Source organism: Galeopterus variegatus, unplaced genomic scaffold (assembly GCF_000696425.1).
Source record: "Galeopterus variegatus unplaced genomic scaffold, G_variegatus-3.0.2 Scaffold103, whole genome shotgun sequence".
In the NCBI taxonomy this organism is placed as follows: Eukaryota; Metazoa; Chordata; class Mammalia; order Dermoptera; family Cynocephalidae; genus Galeopterus; species Galeopterus variegatus.
Window position 1 is genome coordinate 174,617 of NW_007726214.1, and position 14,224 is coordinate 188,840.

Genomic DNA, 14,224 nt, shown 5'->3' on the forward strand with positions numbered 1-14,224 from the left:
CCCATTCTTTATCAAACTTGGATCATCTTTAGAAGGTGGCCCTTTCAAGGCTTAGAAGGATTTACATGTTTCCCTTCCTCCGAACTTCTCTGGATCCTGTTCGTGTTATCTTTAAAGTACGGCTTAATACCCAAAACTATCCATATTGGTATTTACAGCTGCCCTTTTTGAGAGTCAGAATCTTGTCTCCTTCCCGTTTACGTCTTTTTTTTGCCTGGCTCAGGGCTTTTCACATAGTATACACAAAAGTACTTAGAAGTTAGTTTCGGGCCGGCCCATGGCTCACTCGGGAGAGTGTGGTGTTGGTAACACCAAAGCCATGGGTTCGGATCCCACATAGGGATGGCCGGTTCGCTCACTGGCTGAGCGTGGTGCTGACAACACCAAGCCAAGGGTTAAGATCCCCTTACTGGTCATCTTTAAAAAAAAAAAAGAAGTTAGTTTCAAGTAGTTTTTTGGAATGAGGTGAGTTATAAATAAGCAGATAACATATTTGGGTGAATTTATTTTTCTAGGCACCTAGGAGAATTATTACCTGAAATATGTTGGTAGTGGACAAGCAGAAGAGTGGTTGTAGCTTTTTCCCTTACTACTTTTCTAATTTTAAGTTGATATCACCTTTTTCCTTGTTGCCTATCTGTTCTATCTGAAGTTCACCATTTAATGTTTAAATGCTATTCAAATCATTCTTTCTCAAAGGTGAATATTAGGAAGGTTAAGTATATGCTGAGTGTGAAAGCAAGGCTAATTTCTGAGATCTATACCGCTTCCCTGTAAAGAGAGAAAACTAGAATCCAGTCCTGGGATTGAATGTCTTTATTAAATGAGTAAATGGCAGCACAATTCAGCAGCAGTAATTTTGGAAGGAGTGGGGACAAGGTGTAGGGTCAGAATGTAATTGTTCATTTCCTGGTTTCAAGGTAGCTAAAGAACTGCCTGAGGCCCATTGATCAGTATTATATATTGCAAACGCAGGACGGCAAGACTAAAATACTAAGGACCAAACCCAGTGCCTTTTAGAAGACTGAATCAAAATCTTACAAATTATTGTAATAGGCAGCAAGATTGCATCCAAAGATTTGAAGTCTAACTTTCCTCAGCTAGAGTTTTCAACCCACAGTTAGGAGCAAGGTTGCAAAGTAAGTGGACTTGAAGAAGGAACACCCTTTTGAAAAAGAAACAACTTAGCTAGTTCTGAAATGATTCAATGCTTTTCCCTATTTTCATTTTCAATGATGTATTATTTCCTCTTTTTTATACCTTTAACTCCCCCCAGTTTCTCTGAGAAAAAGTGTATTGCAAGAAGGAGCAGGATCAAAAAAGCCAAAAAATCAAGTCTTATTACCTTAGCTTTTTAGAAATTCTACTGTCTTGTAGCAGATAATCTTAAATTAAAACTTGCAGGCTCCTGTTTTGCACTACTGTACTAGTACTGCCATCAGGCCTGTTTTCTGAAGTATTTGGGGGGGAAAAGGAGGAATCTCTCTGACCCAATACTCCATTGCTTGAACCCTTTACTTTGTGGCTTGAGGGCTTTTGAGTGAAAAGGAATACATACAGAGAGAGATATAAATAAATAAATAAACACAAACAATACAATTCAACTCTGGCAGATTCATCAGCACCACCAACACAATAGAGAGAACAAGATTAAAATGGGAAAGGAGTGGAAAGGAAGGGGCTTGAAAAGGAAGACAATGAGGGCAAGGTTGGTGGGAGAGAAATCTTGGCCTTAGAGCAAGTCCAGTTCAAAGGAGTGGATGCCAGCAATGGGAGTTCTCCAGAAGTTGAAGGTGCTGTACTCAAGAAGGGCATGATCACCTTCAGGGTTTTTCTTCTGGTCTGCTCCTGTTGCTTGCCTGGTCATTTTGCCACTGATGCTGTTCTTGATCTTGTAGGTGGATGTATCTGACAGACCCAGGCCCTCCAGCTCCGAAAGATCCAGCTCTGGGATGGGCATCCTCCAGAAAAGAAAGGAGCTGTACTGGCTACTCACAGGGTCCCTCATAGCTTCCTGGAAAGAAACCATTTGTCAGTCTTTATGCTACATCAACCTTTTTGTGGCCCATGGCTTTTCCTTGCTTAGTAAAAACTCCACATCCTCATTTACCTCTGTACATAATCCAAGTTCCCTAGGACAAGCTTCAGGAACTCTTTCTTTATTACCATTTTCTACCACTTCCTAACTTGTCTCCATCTTGGAATGACTTATTTACTTACTGCCTATTGCATCAAATTGATCTTGGGTCTGATTTTCAAAGCCTTCCAAAATCTGGCCCCATTCTTCTTAGTGGTAGTATATCCTCTACTACAGTTATGCTCATTCCTGTCTTGCTTAACTTTCTCTACTCTCCACCTTAAAATATTTCCCAAGATTTAAGATTCCCTAGAGGAACCCCACCCTCCCCCAAATTCCTATTATATTTGCAAATACTTGACTTCTTCTTGCCTTTGGTTTACTAGGTCATGCTACTTGTAAAAAGGCCTTCCATGACATTTCTTTTTTATGGCAGCTGGCCAGCATGGGCATCCGAACCCTTGACGTTGGTGTTATCAACACTGCTCTAAAGTTAGCACTGTGAGCTAACTGGGCAGCCCCCTTCCATGACATTTTTGCTTCCTATTTTCCTTTTTGCCTTCTAAATCATACTATAAACTCACCTCTTCCAGGACAACTTCCTTAAACTTACTCAGCTCCATCTACCCTATTTCTTCAGCATCTCCCCCAACACCCTGTAAAGTTTTGCGTGACTCCCATCAGTTTGGTGTTACAGATCACTGTTAGGAGATTTATGTTATTAAATAAAGATTATAGGAGACCATTGTTTTGGAACTAAATTCCTGCACTAGGCCCCACGAGACCAAACTAAAAATTAAAATGGAGTAATCCCTGCTAAGTTTCTGACTTTCCCAAGAAATCAGGAGAAAGAGATAGCCAATTTCCCAAACAGGCCAGTTTAAATCTTCAATAGGTATGATAATGAAGTTCCCTCTGCATTAACCCTTACACAAAAGAGAGGGCCTGAAGTAACCTATGTTAACTAGTCAAATGACCACTTTGCTTTTTGGTCTTTGTTTCTGCTTTCTTCAGCCTTTTCTGTCTATAAAACTATCCTCCTCTGCTCAGTTCACTGGTACACTTACTCTATTTTATGGAAATAGAATTTAGAGTCGCAATAAAGCCAACTGAGATCTTTAAATTTGTTGTAATTTTGTCCTTTGACAAGGGATGGCTTTATCTCCTTCAGCAAAATGGGAGTTTCCCCATGGGTAAAAACCAGTTTACTTTCTGTGTGTACTACAGTGCTGGGCTTTGCACACAAAGAGATTCAAGGCTGCTAATTAATTTTCCCTCACCATTTAATAGAATGAGTACCTTGCCACTCCCATCTATTAGTCCACAGATAAACCTTAACAGTCTGTCTATTTCTGTCTAGCCTACCTCTCCTTCAGAACAAAACCCAGATGCGAAAAGAATTTTTCTATGCCAAAACAGGGACTCTTCTCTGATCCCAATGTTAGAATATACCTGAAGATAGTGAGAGCCCTTCACCCTGGTGTTATCAGCACTGCACTCTAACCAATCCAAATTGATTGGAAATCCCAGGTAAGGAAGTAAAATTTAGATTGGAAGGAGAAGGTCCCATAACAGTATCAGATACTTTTCCTTTTTTTTTTTTTTTTTTTTTTAAAAAAAGAACCGGTAAGAGGATCTCAACCCTTGGCTTGGTGTTGTCAGCACCACACTCAGCCAGTGAGCAAACCGGCCATACCTATATAGGATCCGAACCTGTGGCCTTGGTGTTATCAGCACCGCACTCTACCAAGTGAGCCACGGGCCGGCCCAACTTTCCATTTTTTAATGAGTAGTTCTATCACTTTTTCTGTTAATCCTATCCATGCCCTGCCTAATGTTATATGACTATCCTAGCTTCCTCTTGTCTCTACCCTGCTACTTACTAGCCAAAGGAAGGGGCAAGAAGCATTAGCTGAAATGTCCCCAAAGGAGCAGAAAGAACATTCCACTGCCCTCCAAAAATAGAACCCTAAGTTTCAAAAGGCCTTTCTTCAGCACACCCCACTGGCTCTCCGAGGCCTCAGACTACTAAATACTGGGGTTAATATGTTCCAAAATGCCCCCATATAATGTGAAATGTCTCTACTAAGGCAGAAGAAGAAAGCATTAATATAGAACATGGTGACATGTGAGATTGTGGGGGCTTTAGGAGTGGTGAGTGGATAGGCTAGGATGTTTTTAATGTTAAAAGCAAATTCTGAGTTGTTCTTTCTTTCCTGAGGTTCAAGCTCCAAAATAAACTCCAGGAACTGAGCATTACTCAGCAGAGAAGCTGCTCAGGAGGAGGGTGACGCAGGGATTGGAGCAGGATGGGGGAGCATGTTGAAAAGGTGAGATCATCCTATGATATTCAACTTTGATCATTTCCACAGTAATTTGCAGAGATGTGTGCAGAAAGAGAGCTACAAAAAATGGTTGCATCTGGAATCTACCTGTGTAAAGAAAGAAAAAAATGCTTGTACCTATTAACCAACCAATCCCCGCTTAGATCTGGGACTACAGAAAGCCTAAAAAGCAAACTTTAGGAGTCAGTAGTGTTACTGACTTGTGTCTACAGGAATTGTTTACTGTATTACCCGTTATTTTCCTACCTAGCTGGCTTCTTTACATCTCCTCCCTTACTAGTCTTCTCCGGAGTGAGCTTAGAATAATGTTAGGCACATAACAGTTTCTTTAAAAAATAGAATCATGGGGAGAAAATCATAGAATTTTTTAAACTAGAAGACACCTTAGAAATTATCTAGTGTCTGGGCCGGCCCGTGGCTCACTCGGTAGAGTGCGGTGCTGATAACACCAAGGCCGCGGGTTCGGATCCCATATAGGGATGGCCGGTTTGCTCACTGGCTGAGCGTGGTGCTGACAACACCAAGCCAAGGGTTGACATCCCCTTACTGGCTCACTCGGTAGAGTGCGGTGCTGATAACACCAAGGCCGCGGGTTCGGATCCCATATAGGGATGGCCGGTTTGCTCACTGGCTGAGCGTGGTGCTGACAACACCAAGCCAAGGGTTGACATCCCCTTACCGGTCATCCTTTAAAAAAAAAAAAAAAAAAGAAATTATCTAGTGTCTTGTAAAGCCTTCCAAGACAGCCTGTATAGAACACAGGTCTCATAATTCCCAGTCTGAACCCCTTTTGTGTTATACACAGATAGTTGCCTACAGCTTTATTATAACCCTATACCAGTATTCTCAAAACTTACAAGAATTCTTAGTCCCTGAAGAACAGATATTCTGTGGGTTTGCTATTAATTGATTCTGATCCTGTGATTCTGATCTGAATGCTAGAATTTGAGAAAGCTCTTTGACCAACTGACTCCTTTTCTTACAACCAGAGTATGCATAAAACTGCTCAAAGAGTCTCTGAGCTATCTTGCAATTAAAAAATAGCTAAAGGAAATTTTGTGAAATGTTGACTAAAAAGGCCTAAAATCTCAAGCTATGCCATTGACCCACAGGCATGTACCTAGAGTACCAAATGCATTCCAGACACTCATACAAGCTTATGTGGCACTAAAATCAAATCAAGAACATAAAGACCACACAGAAAATTGAAGCTAAAATACCAAAGGGTATTTACTAATGTAAAGACATTAGTAATGATATTTTTGATTTGATATAGTATGGATTTAATTTTCAAGTCCTCCAAATTTTGCCAAAGGTCCCTTTTCAGCTCACTTTCTCTTCTGCTCTCCAGTGCTCTCCACCCATACCTCATCTATCTTTACATCTATTATTTACTTATTTTAAAGGGTTTGAACAGTGCCTTGTTCCACAATATATGCTCAATAAATGCTCCCCACTATACTTCATTTTATTTATTTTTGGTGGCTGGCCAATACAGGGGTCGAACCCTGGACCTTGGTGTTAGCACCATGCTCTAACCAACTGAGCTAAATGGCCAGCCCCCTTCATTTTAAATTATCCACATATTTTAGGCAAAGGTAATTTCTAAATATTATTCTGTCTATTCTTAGAGATACGTGATTAGCAAATGTACAAATTTAAAAGGTACACTCTCTTGCAGCCACACAGACACACCCAAATACCCTTTGTCCAGACCCTCTGTGGACATCCAAGGCCTACCCAACAGGGCTTTGCTGTGTCATGCTGCCACCATAGGGGTGGGGGTAGGGGTGGTGGTGGAGGGGAATGGAAGCTCTCTGGCATCTCATCATAAGTGCCTTACTTTGAGCTTGGATTTGCTATTAGCCAAGTCCTATTCCATTGAGCTGCAAATAAGCGTTCCTTTTCCAGGATCTGTCCCCATACCTATCCCTGTGGACCGTATTGATTTCAGTATGGGATCAGGCAGTTCTCTAACACAGAGGACCCCACCTTTTCACCTTAAGCTGCCTATGTCTTTGGAGCAAAGGTTTGAGATTGGGAGGAGATTGTTGAAAGAAAGGTCAGAATTATTCTCAATACTATCCTATACACCTCCCCCCAAAACTCCCTCCTATAGGCACAAATAGAACACTACAGAAAAAAATTGGAAATATAGAGAAGTATAGGCTAGAGAGATAGAGTAGCACTAAAGAGTCATCAAATAACAGAACAAATTATAGCTTGGAAAGGAAGATGTAGATAATTAGATTGAAGAGATTAAATACACAGGACAGTAAATTATAGGGAAACAGATACTTGAAATAAGGAGGTAAATGCTGTGAAATAACTACATGTAATTGTTAAAAATTCCTATCTGTGTGCGGTATAACAAGGCATGGATGGAGGTGTAAAACGGTGAACAATAACTACCCATTGTTCATAGCGCCCCCTTCTCTCTTCAACTGTCCCCCCACCTCATCCTTATTCGGGGTCTTCAATCTAACCATAAGAAGCTGCTCTTCTATTTCTGCAGCCCCCTGCCCCCCGCCCTGTTTAGTTTACCTGTTATCAATGAATTACTAGCGTGTTCCAAAGATGGAGGGAGTGCCTCGGGGGCTCCGGGGTCTGCTCTGGGCTGGAGAGAAAGAAAGCTGTTAGGGCTTTGACGGCTTTGTCTTCTCACTCCCTCTGCCTCTTCAGTGACTGAGTCTGGCTGCTCAGTCTCCCCCTGCAATGCAGCCCCTCCTAAGAAGGGCGGAAGGACTCCCCGCCCCCTCCCTGCCTGACTCGGCTAATTCAAGTGATCGCTTCCAGAACACTTTAGGGAGAGAGGACTGAAGCATCTCCGTAGGCTTATTGGTCTGTCCTCTTATTACCGATCTCTTCCAGCACCCCCGTGCTGACTGGGGGGTGCAATAAATGAGCAATTACTTGTCCCCTAATTGTAGGTTTACGGATTAAAACCTTAACTCTTAAGGAACAGTGGAAAGGAATGCCCCTTTCTTCCCCAATTTAAGGACTTAAGGTTACCAGGTGTTTTTGAGGATCAGAAAAACTCGACAGCCCCCTTCCCCCGCCCGTCCCTGCTCCTGACTCGCCTCTCCACCCTCTCAGTGGGTAAATAAACCTAGCTCTATTCCATTTTGGGTAGAGCACAAGAGATGGGGGGTGGGGGGCGGTGGCTTTCGGGGGCTGCAGAGGTCCTCTCCCACGTCCCTCCACCATGCAGTGCCTCCTTAGCCCAGAAGGAAGCTGTGCGCTCGGCTCGGAGCTTGACGGGTTTCGTAATCGCGTCGCCGCCGCTTCCGCCCTCGGCCAGCCCCACCTCTGCCGGCCCGCCCTCGGCTCCCCCACCGCGCCGAGGAGAGTGCCTGGGAACCCCGCACTGGAGGGCACGGAGCGGGAGCCCCCCAACCAGCTGCAGCTGGACGCCTCGATGCCAGAGAAAAGAAGGTGAGGCCGTAGTGCTGGACCCTCCGGGCAGTCCGCCCGCCACGCCTGCGGAGCCAGGCGGGGACACACCGGATGCTGGGCGTGGGGGAGGAGGGTGTCCAGGGCCGTCGAGATGCTGGGTCGGTGGGAAAGGGGTGCGCTCCCAGGGTCACAGCCCTTATCCACCACACTCTTGCCGTGCGCAGGCTGAGGCCTCTGAAAAGTAGAAGAAAAGAAGGGACTGGAATGTTGGGGAAAGTGGGAGACGGAGAGGGTCTGAAAGATTCAGAGGATCCTAACTCAGCGTTCAGAGGAGCAGAGAGAGAATTTCTGGGTAGAGTTGGGGGTGGGGCGAGCCGAAATGGAGTCTGATTGAAAATATTGGGGGAAGGGAAGCTTAGGGACTAGTTCTGCTTCCTCTTAAGCCTTACAAGACCTTTCCTGGGGAAGGGAAGGGTTGGTGCTGGGGCAAATGCCTGTTACTTGGCTGAAATATGGGGTCGACACCCTAATCCAGAGCCCCTCAGCAACCTTCCTTGTCTGGGGGTGGGGGGGGGAGGTCTCTACACGGATCCAGCTGCAGCCCTGGGCTTATAGCCGGAATTGCCCACTCCATTCTCTCCATTTTCTTTCTCTTTCTCTCCAGCTGCTTCTTGTGAAGGCTTGTCAGGCAGCGGGTTGGAGGCCTTGGGGCGGGAGGCAGCGGGACCGGGAAAACCGGTTTGGGGCTAGAACAGGACCAGGGAACTACCTCTGTACATCCTTCCTCCCTTGCGCCTTTTTCCCATCCCTTCTCCTGCTCACCCCCAACAGCTTTGAGGCTCCTAGGGCCTAGCGTGACCTTGGTGGTGGTGGTTGGCTGTCTTTCCCAGTTCCATATTTTACTCTTTTCTATTTGGTAGTCAGAGAGACTGAGTTCTCAGCACTACTTGACTATCAGGATGTGACCTTTTCCTGATCCCTCCTGTTGTTTTCCCAGCCCCTTCCCTTTCACTGTGGGGTTGAAATAATGGGGTAGTGGATTTGAGTGCCTCTTCCTTCTCAGCTTACCAGTTCAGGACCTCATTTTTCCTCAACCCACTTTTCTCTGGCTGCTTTAAAGGAGAGTGACAACCATTCGCCCTTACTTCCTTTTCTGGCTTTGTTCCTGTTCCCCCCACCCCACACCACCACCACATTTACCCTGCCCTGTCTTCTTCACACTCTGACCCCACCCCCAAGTTTCAGAGACCCTAACGTCCTAGGGAATGGAATTTCCTGGTCACTTCTAATCGCCATTGGTTATTTCATTCCAAGTCCCACACACACACTTTCCCTCCACCCAGCTCTGGTCAGGTCCATGGAAAAGAAACAGAAAGGTCCTTGTTCCATACACTGACCCTTTCCCTCTCTCTCCTCCGCCTCCCCCTCCTCTCTCCTTCTCCTCCACTTCCCCCTCCTCTCTCCTCTCCCCTCCCAGGACCGTTCACCTCTGTTCACTCAGCTTTGAGCAGAGTCAGGGACTGCTAGGAGAGAGTCCAGTCTCAGTACAGCCTGTCTGGTGGTATTGGAGGTTTCCGCTGATTCTTCATTGTTTCTTTCATTTTCCCCCCCACAACCTTACCACCTGCCACCACCACCATCACTACAAACCCTGTGACTGACTGACCAACCACAGCTCCCTTCTCTGGACAGCTCTGTTCTGACTTCTGACCTGATTACTGCTCCCTTCCAGTGGTGGTAAGGGAAGAGAAAGCATAGACTCCTGAGTTCTTCCCTTCCTTAGAAGCTGTATTTTAGTATTTGTGTGATCTCTTCTCAAGGCTGTTTAAAAAAAAAAGAAAAAAAAAGCAAAACCGAAAAAAACCTCTCAGTTTTTCAGTCGAGGGTGCCAGAGCATCAGTTTTCCAGGCCTGAAAGGAAGGGAGATTCCTGTTCATTCTGAAATGTAATATTTGTGAAACTGCCCTGTTTTGGAATCTTTGAGGTTGTTTATACTACAGAACTGGGGAAATGCAGCGAGGATAGAGGAAACCCAGATGTGCCCTACCCTGGCTGGCAGTAATGAGAAGGAGGGGGGGAGTCTTCCTTCCACACTAATACTATTGGAAAGTTCCTTGTGTCTGGTTGGATAATGAAGCTCGGGGGTGGAAGTGGTGAGGAGGGAGGAGAGGACAGGTCACAGCATGAGGGGAGGAGGGAGGGAAGGGATGCCCAGGCCCTACAGGGTGTGAAGCAGAGTGAGCAGCAAGATAGGGCATGTGAAGAGGGTGGGGAGACTGGGAAAAGATTCCTCATGGGATAGAAGATACCCAGCACATGTACCTACAGCCTGTACACAGATGATCTATACAGGACACGTGTGGAGATATGGCAATGCCATGTGCAAACAGAGGTGCATACACAGGAGTGCGGTGATACAGGTCACCGATAAACAGAGTGTACATTGCCTTCAGGAGGATCTCAAGGTCAAGTAATAAAGGAACTGCTGAATGGCTTCTGGGAGGGGGTGGATCTCACTTGACGGAAATGAAGAGGAATAGGGGCAATGGACTGAAAGAGTAGAAGATCCTTTCTTTACTGTAGAAAGTCTTTCTTGAGGTCCAACCTGCTGCAATGAGTCTCCTAGGACCTAGGTGGCCTCTCTTGTTCTTAAAGAAAATCTAGGTGTTCAGGGCAAGGTAAAGAAAAAGAGAGGGACAGGGTGGAGGCCTTGTTCGTGAGAACAAAAAACCACTATTTCCTCTTCAGAGTCACTTAAATGCCCCTCCCCTTCTGCCCCAAACCCAGGGAGAAGGGAGCTGGAGCTTTTTGCACCCCCAAACTTTGCTCTTTTCTGCCACTATCATTTGGCCCCCTCCTATCCTCTTACCATAAGTGCTTTTAGCTCCCATCCTCTTCCTTGGTACCACCAGCCACTGGCTCCTTAACCCTTTGTTGGCCTTTTCGTTCTGTTCCTTTTTCTGGGACTCAAACTGAGGATCTTATGTTTGGAAAAGATTAGTGTTGGGGTACAGGACTAGGGCCTCTAAAGGAGAACTAGGAAGATATAAAAGATAAAGGAATGGGGGAGGGGGCATTTCTCATTAACCTTTCTTTTCTCTTTACTTTATGCTAATCCAGGGTTCCAAGTCTGAGGAAGATATAACCTTGTGCCTGCCTGCCCACTTCTCTCTCTGGCCCTGTTAGTCTCTCAAGGTCTGAGACACTGACCTTCACTGCTCAGCTAAGGGTTCTGAGGATTTCACTTTTTTTAGATCCATCCAGCTGAGTGAACCCAGGGTGTTGTTACACCTGGGGAGAGTAAGGAGTGGGCAGTCAAGGCACCAGAGCAAGAGCCCTCTGGGGCCTTGTACAGAGGAGTGAAGCTGGAACCATCAGGGAACATGAGTGAATTTTGGCACAAACTGGGCTGCTGCGTGGTAGAAAAACCCCAGCCGGTAAGTCTTCCCACCCCCACCCACTGAAACCAGTTACTGTATACTGCGAAGTAGACGTACCATCTAGGATCTGCCATCTTAAAAGCACTCTTCTTGCATCCCTCTCTGTCAGGATAGTTTCTATGGCCATGCAAGTATATACATGGAATAAAGGGGACTGGGTGATGGAAGAAGTTATTAGTCCTAGCTATCACCTCCTTTTCCTATCCATTCTGAGTTGGGCAGGCATTGTAGGTGGAGCTTAATACCTGTGAGTTTTCCCCATTGTTTCCTCATCAGTCAGAGGTGACTTTTTTTTTGTCCAGTATTCACTCTGCAGGCCATTGTCCCTACCACCCTGATCCATGTCTTTGTGCTTATGTTTTGTTTCAGCTTTGCCTTTCATACCCTAGTGATCTATTATAATGCCACATCCCCTTTTCCCACCAGGCCCTTAGCTCTTTAGTGGTTTTCAAGACTCTTTTCCATTCCTCCACTGTGACTGGAGGAGGGGACTTCAGATATGACTCCCTATTTTCTCCAAGCAGAAGAAGAAGAGAAGACGGATTGACCGTACCATGATTGGGGAACCAATGAATTTTGTCCACCTGACTCACATTGGCTCTGGGGAGATGGGAGCTGGAGATGGACTTGCCATGGTAACAAGGGAATGGGGAGAGGTTGATAGGGCTGTGCAGTCTGCAAGTGTTGTCCTTTTTGAAAGTTTAAGCAAGGGACACAACAACATACTTGATGGGGAAGCAAGAATCTGGGATTCTAGTTCTGGTCACCAGTTGTGTAAATCTGAGACCTGATATTTCAGGTCTCTGGGTCTGGATTTCCTCATCTCTATAATTAGTAGATTGTTCTTCATTGGGGTGGAGAATATATATATTTAGGTAGTTAGTTGGAGGGCTTTTTCCAAAAACCATATCCGTCTCTTCTGATTAAGAACTGCTGTTTCAGTGCCACAGTAAGCCATATTGTGATTTGGGAGTGTTGGTGCAGGAAAAAGGCACCTCTGTTCTCAAAATAAGGGAAACAGGCCTAGAGATAGTGAAGGAGTCTTTTCACCAACTATGAAACTCTGGATATATATGAGAGAATCCTTGTGAGGAGATCTTATTAGTTTACCTCATCCACATGAGGCCGGTGTGAAGGCAGGCACTGAGACTTTTCTGGGAGGAATGGCAGTTTTAACATTTTCAGATTGATGTTATTGTTAAGGAGATGGGATCAGTCTCTTTCCTGGAGGGTACAGGTAGACCTCTTACTGTGAGATATGAAGACTTAGGAGGGTGTCTCACGTGTGCTTTTTCACAGACAGGTGCAGTTCAGGAGCAGATGAGATCCAAAGGAAACCGGGACAGGCTGTGGAGCAATTCTAGAGGATTGTAGCTCCAATAGGAATGGTGAGTGATTAGAGAAATCCACCCAGCACCTCAGCCCTGTGCCAGCACATACTAATGCCCTGCCTCTGAACCCTGATACTCTGATGCAAGGATGGGAAGTGGGGAGGAGGAAGAGAGAATTAGAATGGAAGATTCAAGAATGTAGGATCCAGAAAGGCAGAGAAAGGGGGTTGTACAGACAGAGAAAAGAGCACACTGTAGAAATAGTTAAGTCTGCACTAGGTGGTGACTTCTCCCTAAGGCCTTGGTTTACTTTGAGGCTAATCTTCTTTTAAAAAAAATTTTTTTTAAATCCAGGTTCTGCCATCTTGAAGCCTCCACTCCGTGTCCAGCCTAGAAGAGATGCTGCCCCCACTAGATCCCTCTTAGAACCAGTGACCCAAGGGCCCCTTTTTTCCCTTTCTGCCTAACAGTGCCTCACAAAGCTGGGGGGCTGGACTCCCTCTACTCCCTCTGGCTATTAGCCCCTCCTGGAGATGGGGTCAAGGCAGCAGGACTGACCAAGTGACTACTGGTTGGCCAGAGGAGCTCAGCTGAAGCCCTGGACACCGTCAGATCTGAGATAGGAGTTCTGGGAACCTAGAATGAGTTTCCCTCTCCTGAATGATGGTCTGGGTGCCACCTGTTTTTAAACTCAACCTGGAACTCTTTAAATTGTGTAGGTGGGCGAGATTACTAAAGCTGAAGCCGGCTTTGCTGAGAAGCTCCCTACCTCCCTGCCCGTCTCTTTCTTCCTCGAATGAACTAAAGCAGATGTCAAGCAGGGGCTGGGAGAGTGACCACTGTCTAGTCTGCTCTTTCTTTTTAGATTTCAGACTGTAAGCTCACAGCCTCTCAGTATCTCTGCCAATACCACCACGGTCTTTCTCTAATTAGGCTTCTAATCCTATGTTTCTGTAGCATTACTAGCTTCTCGGCAACTTTCCTTTTTTAAAAAAATTAAAAATTTGAGTTATTTTAATAACCCCCAGCCTGCTACTACCTCTGCCTTTCACCCCATCCCTGTTAGGAACCTTTTTGTTTCCCACTGAGTAAGAGTTAAGAGGTGGATCTTAACTTTATGACATTCCGTTTAAGTCTTGGGGGACCTGCCCTGCCCTCTGCCAGCCTCCCTGCTGGCCCAGGTGAGAGGAGGAAGAGAGGTCTGGAGGGAAACCCAAAGTGCAGCAAAACTAAGAGTTATATCTCAAGGTGGACTTTCTGACCATTGAGGATGAAAGGGTTGGGGAGATAAATAGGTTGAAAACAATTATTTGTGAGTTTAGCAATCTTAAGATTCTCGCAGCATTGGAGCAGGGAGAAGCTCTAGAATGAGGTTTCTCAACCTAGGCACTTGGCATTTTGAGCTGGATAATTCTTTGTAATAGAGGGCTGTTTTGTGCATTTTAGGATATTTAGCAGCATCCATGGCCCACCCTAGTTATTACAACTAAAAATGTCTCAGACATTGCCAAATGTCTGCTAGGGGGGAAATTGCCCAGTTAAGAACCAGAGCTCTAGAGTCTACTTTTCTCTTAAGTGATTTCCACCTCCTACCCTACCCTCTTCCTATTATTTATCTTAAGCCTGAGCCATGGA

General features: G+C 45.4%; 2 protein-coding genes across 5 annotated transcripts; one reads left to right on the top strand and one right to left on the bottom strand.

The window, feature by feature from the left end:
• Positions 1 to 798: 798 nt before the first annotated feature.
• Positions 799 to 7,634, bottom strand: MLLT11 (myeloid/lymphoid or mixed-lineage leukemia (trithorax homolog, Drosophila); translocated to, 11). Of its 3 annotated transcripts, none has more exons than XM_008584390.1 (3): positions 7,503 to 7,634; positions 6,967 to 7,039; positions 799 to 2,014 (listed from the first exon to the last, which is right to left on the bottom strand). In XM_008584390.1, the coding sequence occupies exon 3, from the start codon at positions 2,006 to 2,008 to the stop codon at positions 1,733 to 1,735; it is 276 nt and encodes a 91-aa protein (XP_008582612.1). In that variant the 5' UTR covers positions 2,009 to 2,014; positions 6,967 to 7,039; positions 7,503 to 7,634; the 3' UTR covers positions 799 to 1,732. The 3 variants fall into 3 exon arrangements, with proteins under 3 accessions (XP_008582612.1, XP_008582607.1, XP_008582597.1); XM_008584385.1 differs by having other exon boundaries at positions 7,435 to 7,634; XM_008584375.1 differs by lacking the exon at positions 7,503 to 7,634 and having other exon boundaries at positions 6,967 to 7,169.
• Positions 7,635 to 7,728: 94 nt separating this feature from the next.
• Positions 7,729 to 13,610, top strand: CDC42SE1 (CDC42 small effector 1). Of its 2 annotated transcripts, XM_008584406.1 has the most exons (5): positions 7,729 to 7,857; positions 10,939 to 11,255; positions 11,783 to 11,893; positions 12,558 to 12,646; positions 12,944 to 13,610. In XM_008584406.1, the coding sequence occupies exons 2-4, from the start codon at positions 11,202 to 11,204 to the stop codon at positions 12,630 to 12,632; spliced, it is 240 nt and encodes a 79-aa protein (XP_008582628.1). In that variant the 5' UTR covers positions 7,729 to 7,857; positions 10,939 to 11,201; the 3' UTR covers positions 12,633 to 12,646; positions 12,944 to 13,610. The 2 variants fall into 2 exon arrangements, with proteins under 2 accessions (XP_008582628.1, XP_008582622.1); XM_008584400.1 differs by lacking the exon at positions 7,729 to 7,857 and having other exon boundaries at positions 9,983 to 11,255.
• Positions 13,611 to 14,224: the final 614 nt, after the last annotated feature.

Excerpts from the sequence above, each read along its gene's own strand:
- MLLT11 (XM_008584390.1), bottom strand. The coding sequence starts at position 2,008 with ATGAGGGACCCTGTGAGTAGCCAGTACAGCTCCTTTCTTTTCTGGAGG.
- CDC42SE1 (XM_008584406.1), top strand. The coding sequence starts at position 11,202 with ATGAGTGAATTTTGGCACAAACTGGGCTGCTGCGTGGTAGAAAAACCC. Across the intron at positions 11,256-11,782 it reads TGGTAGAAAAACCCCAGCCG|AAGAAGAAGAGAAGACGGAT; the intron begins GTAAGTCTTCCC and ends TTCTCCAAGCAG. Across the intron at positions 11,894-12,557 it reads CTGGAGATGGACTTGCCATG|ACAGGTGCAGTTCAGGAGCA; the intron begins GTAACAAGGGAA and ends GCTTTTTCACAG.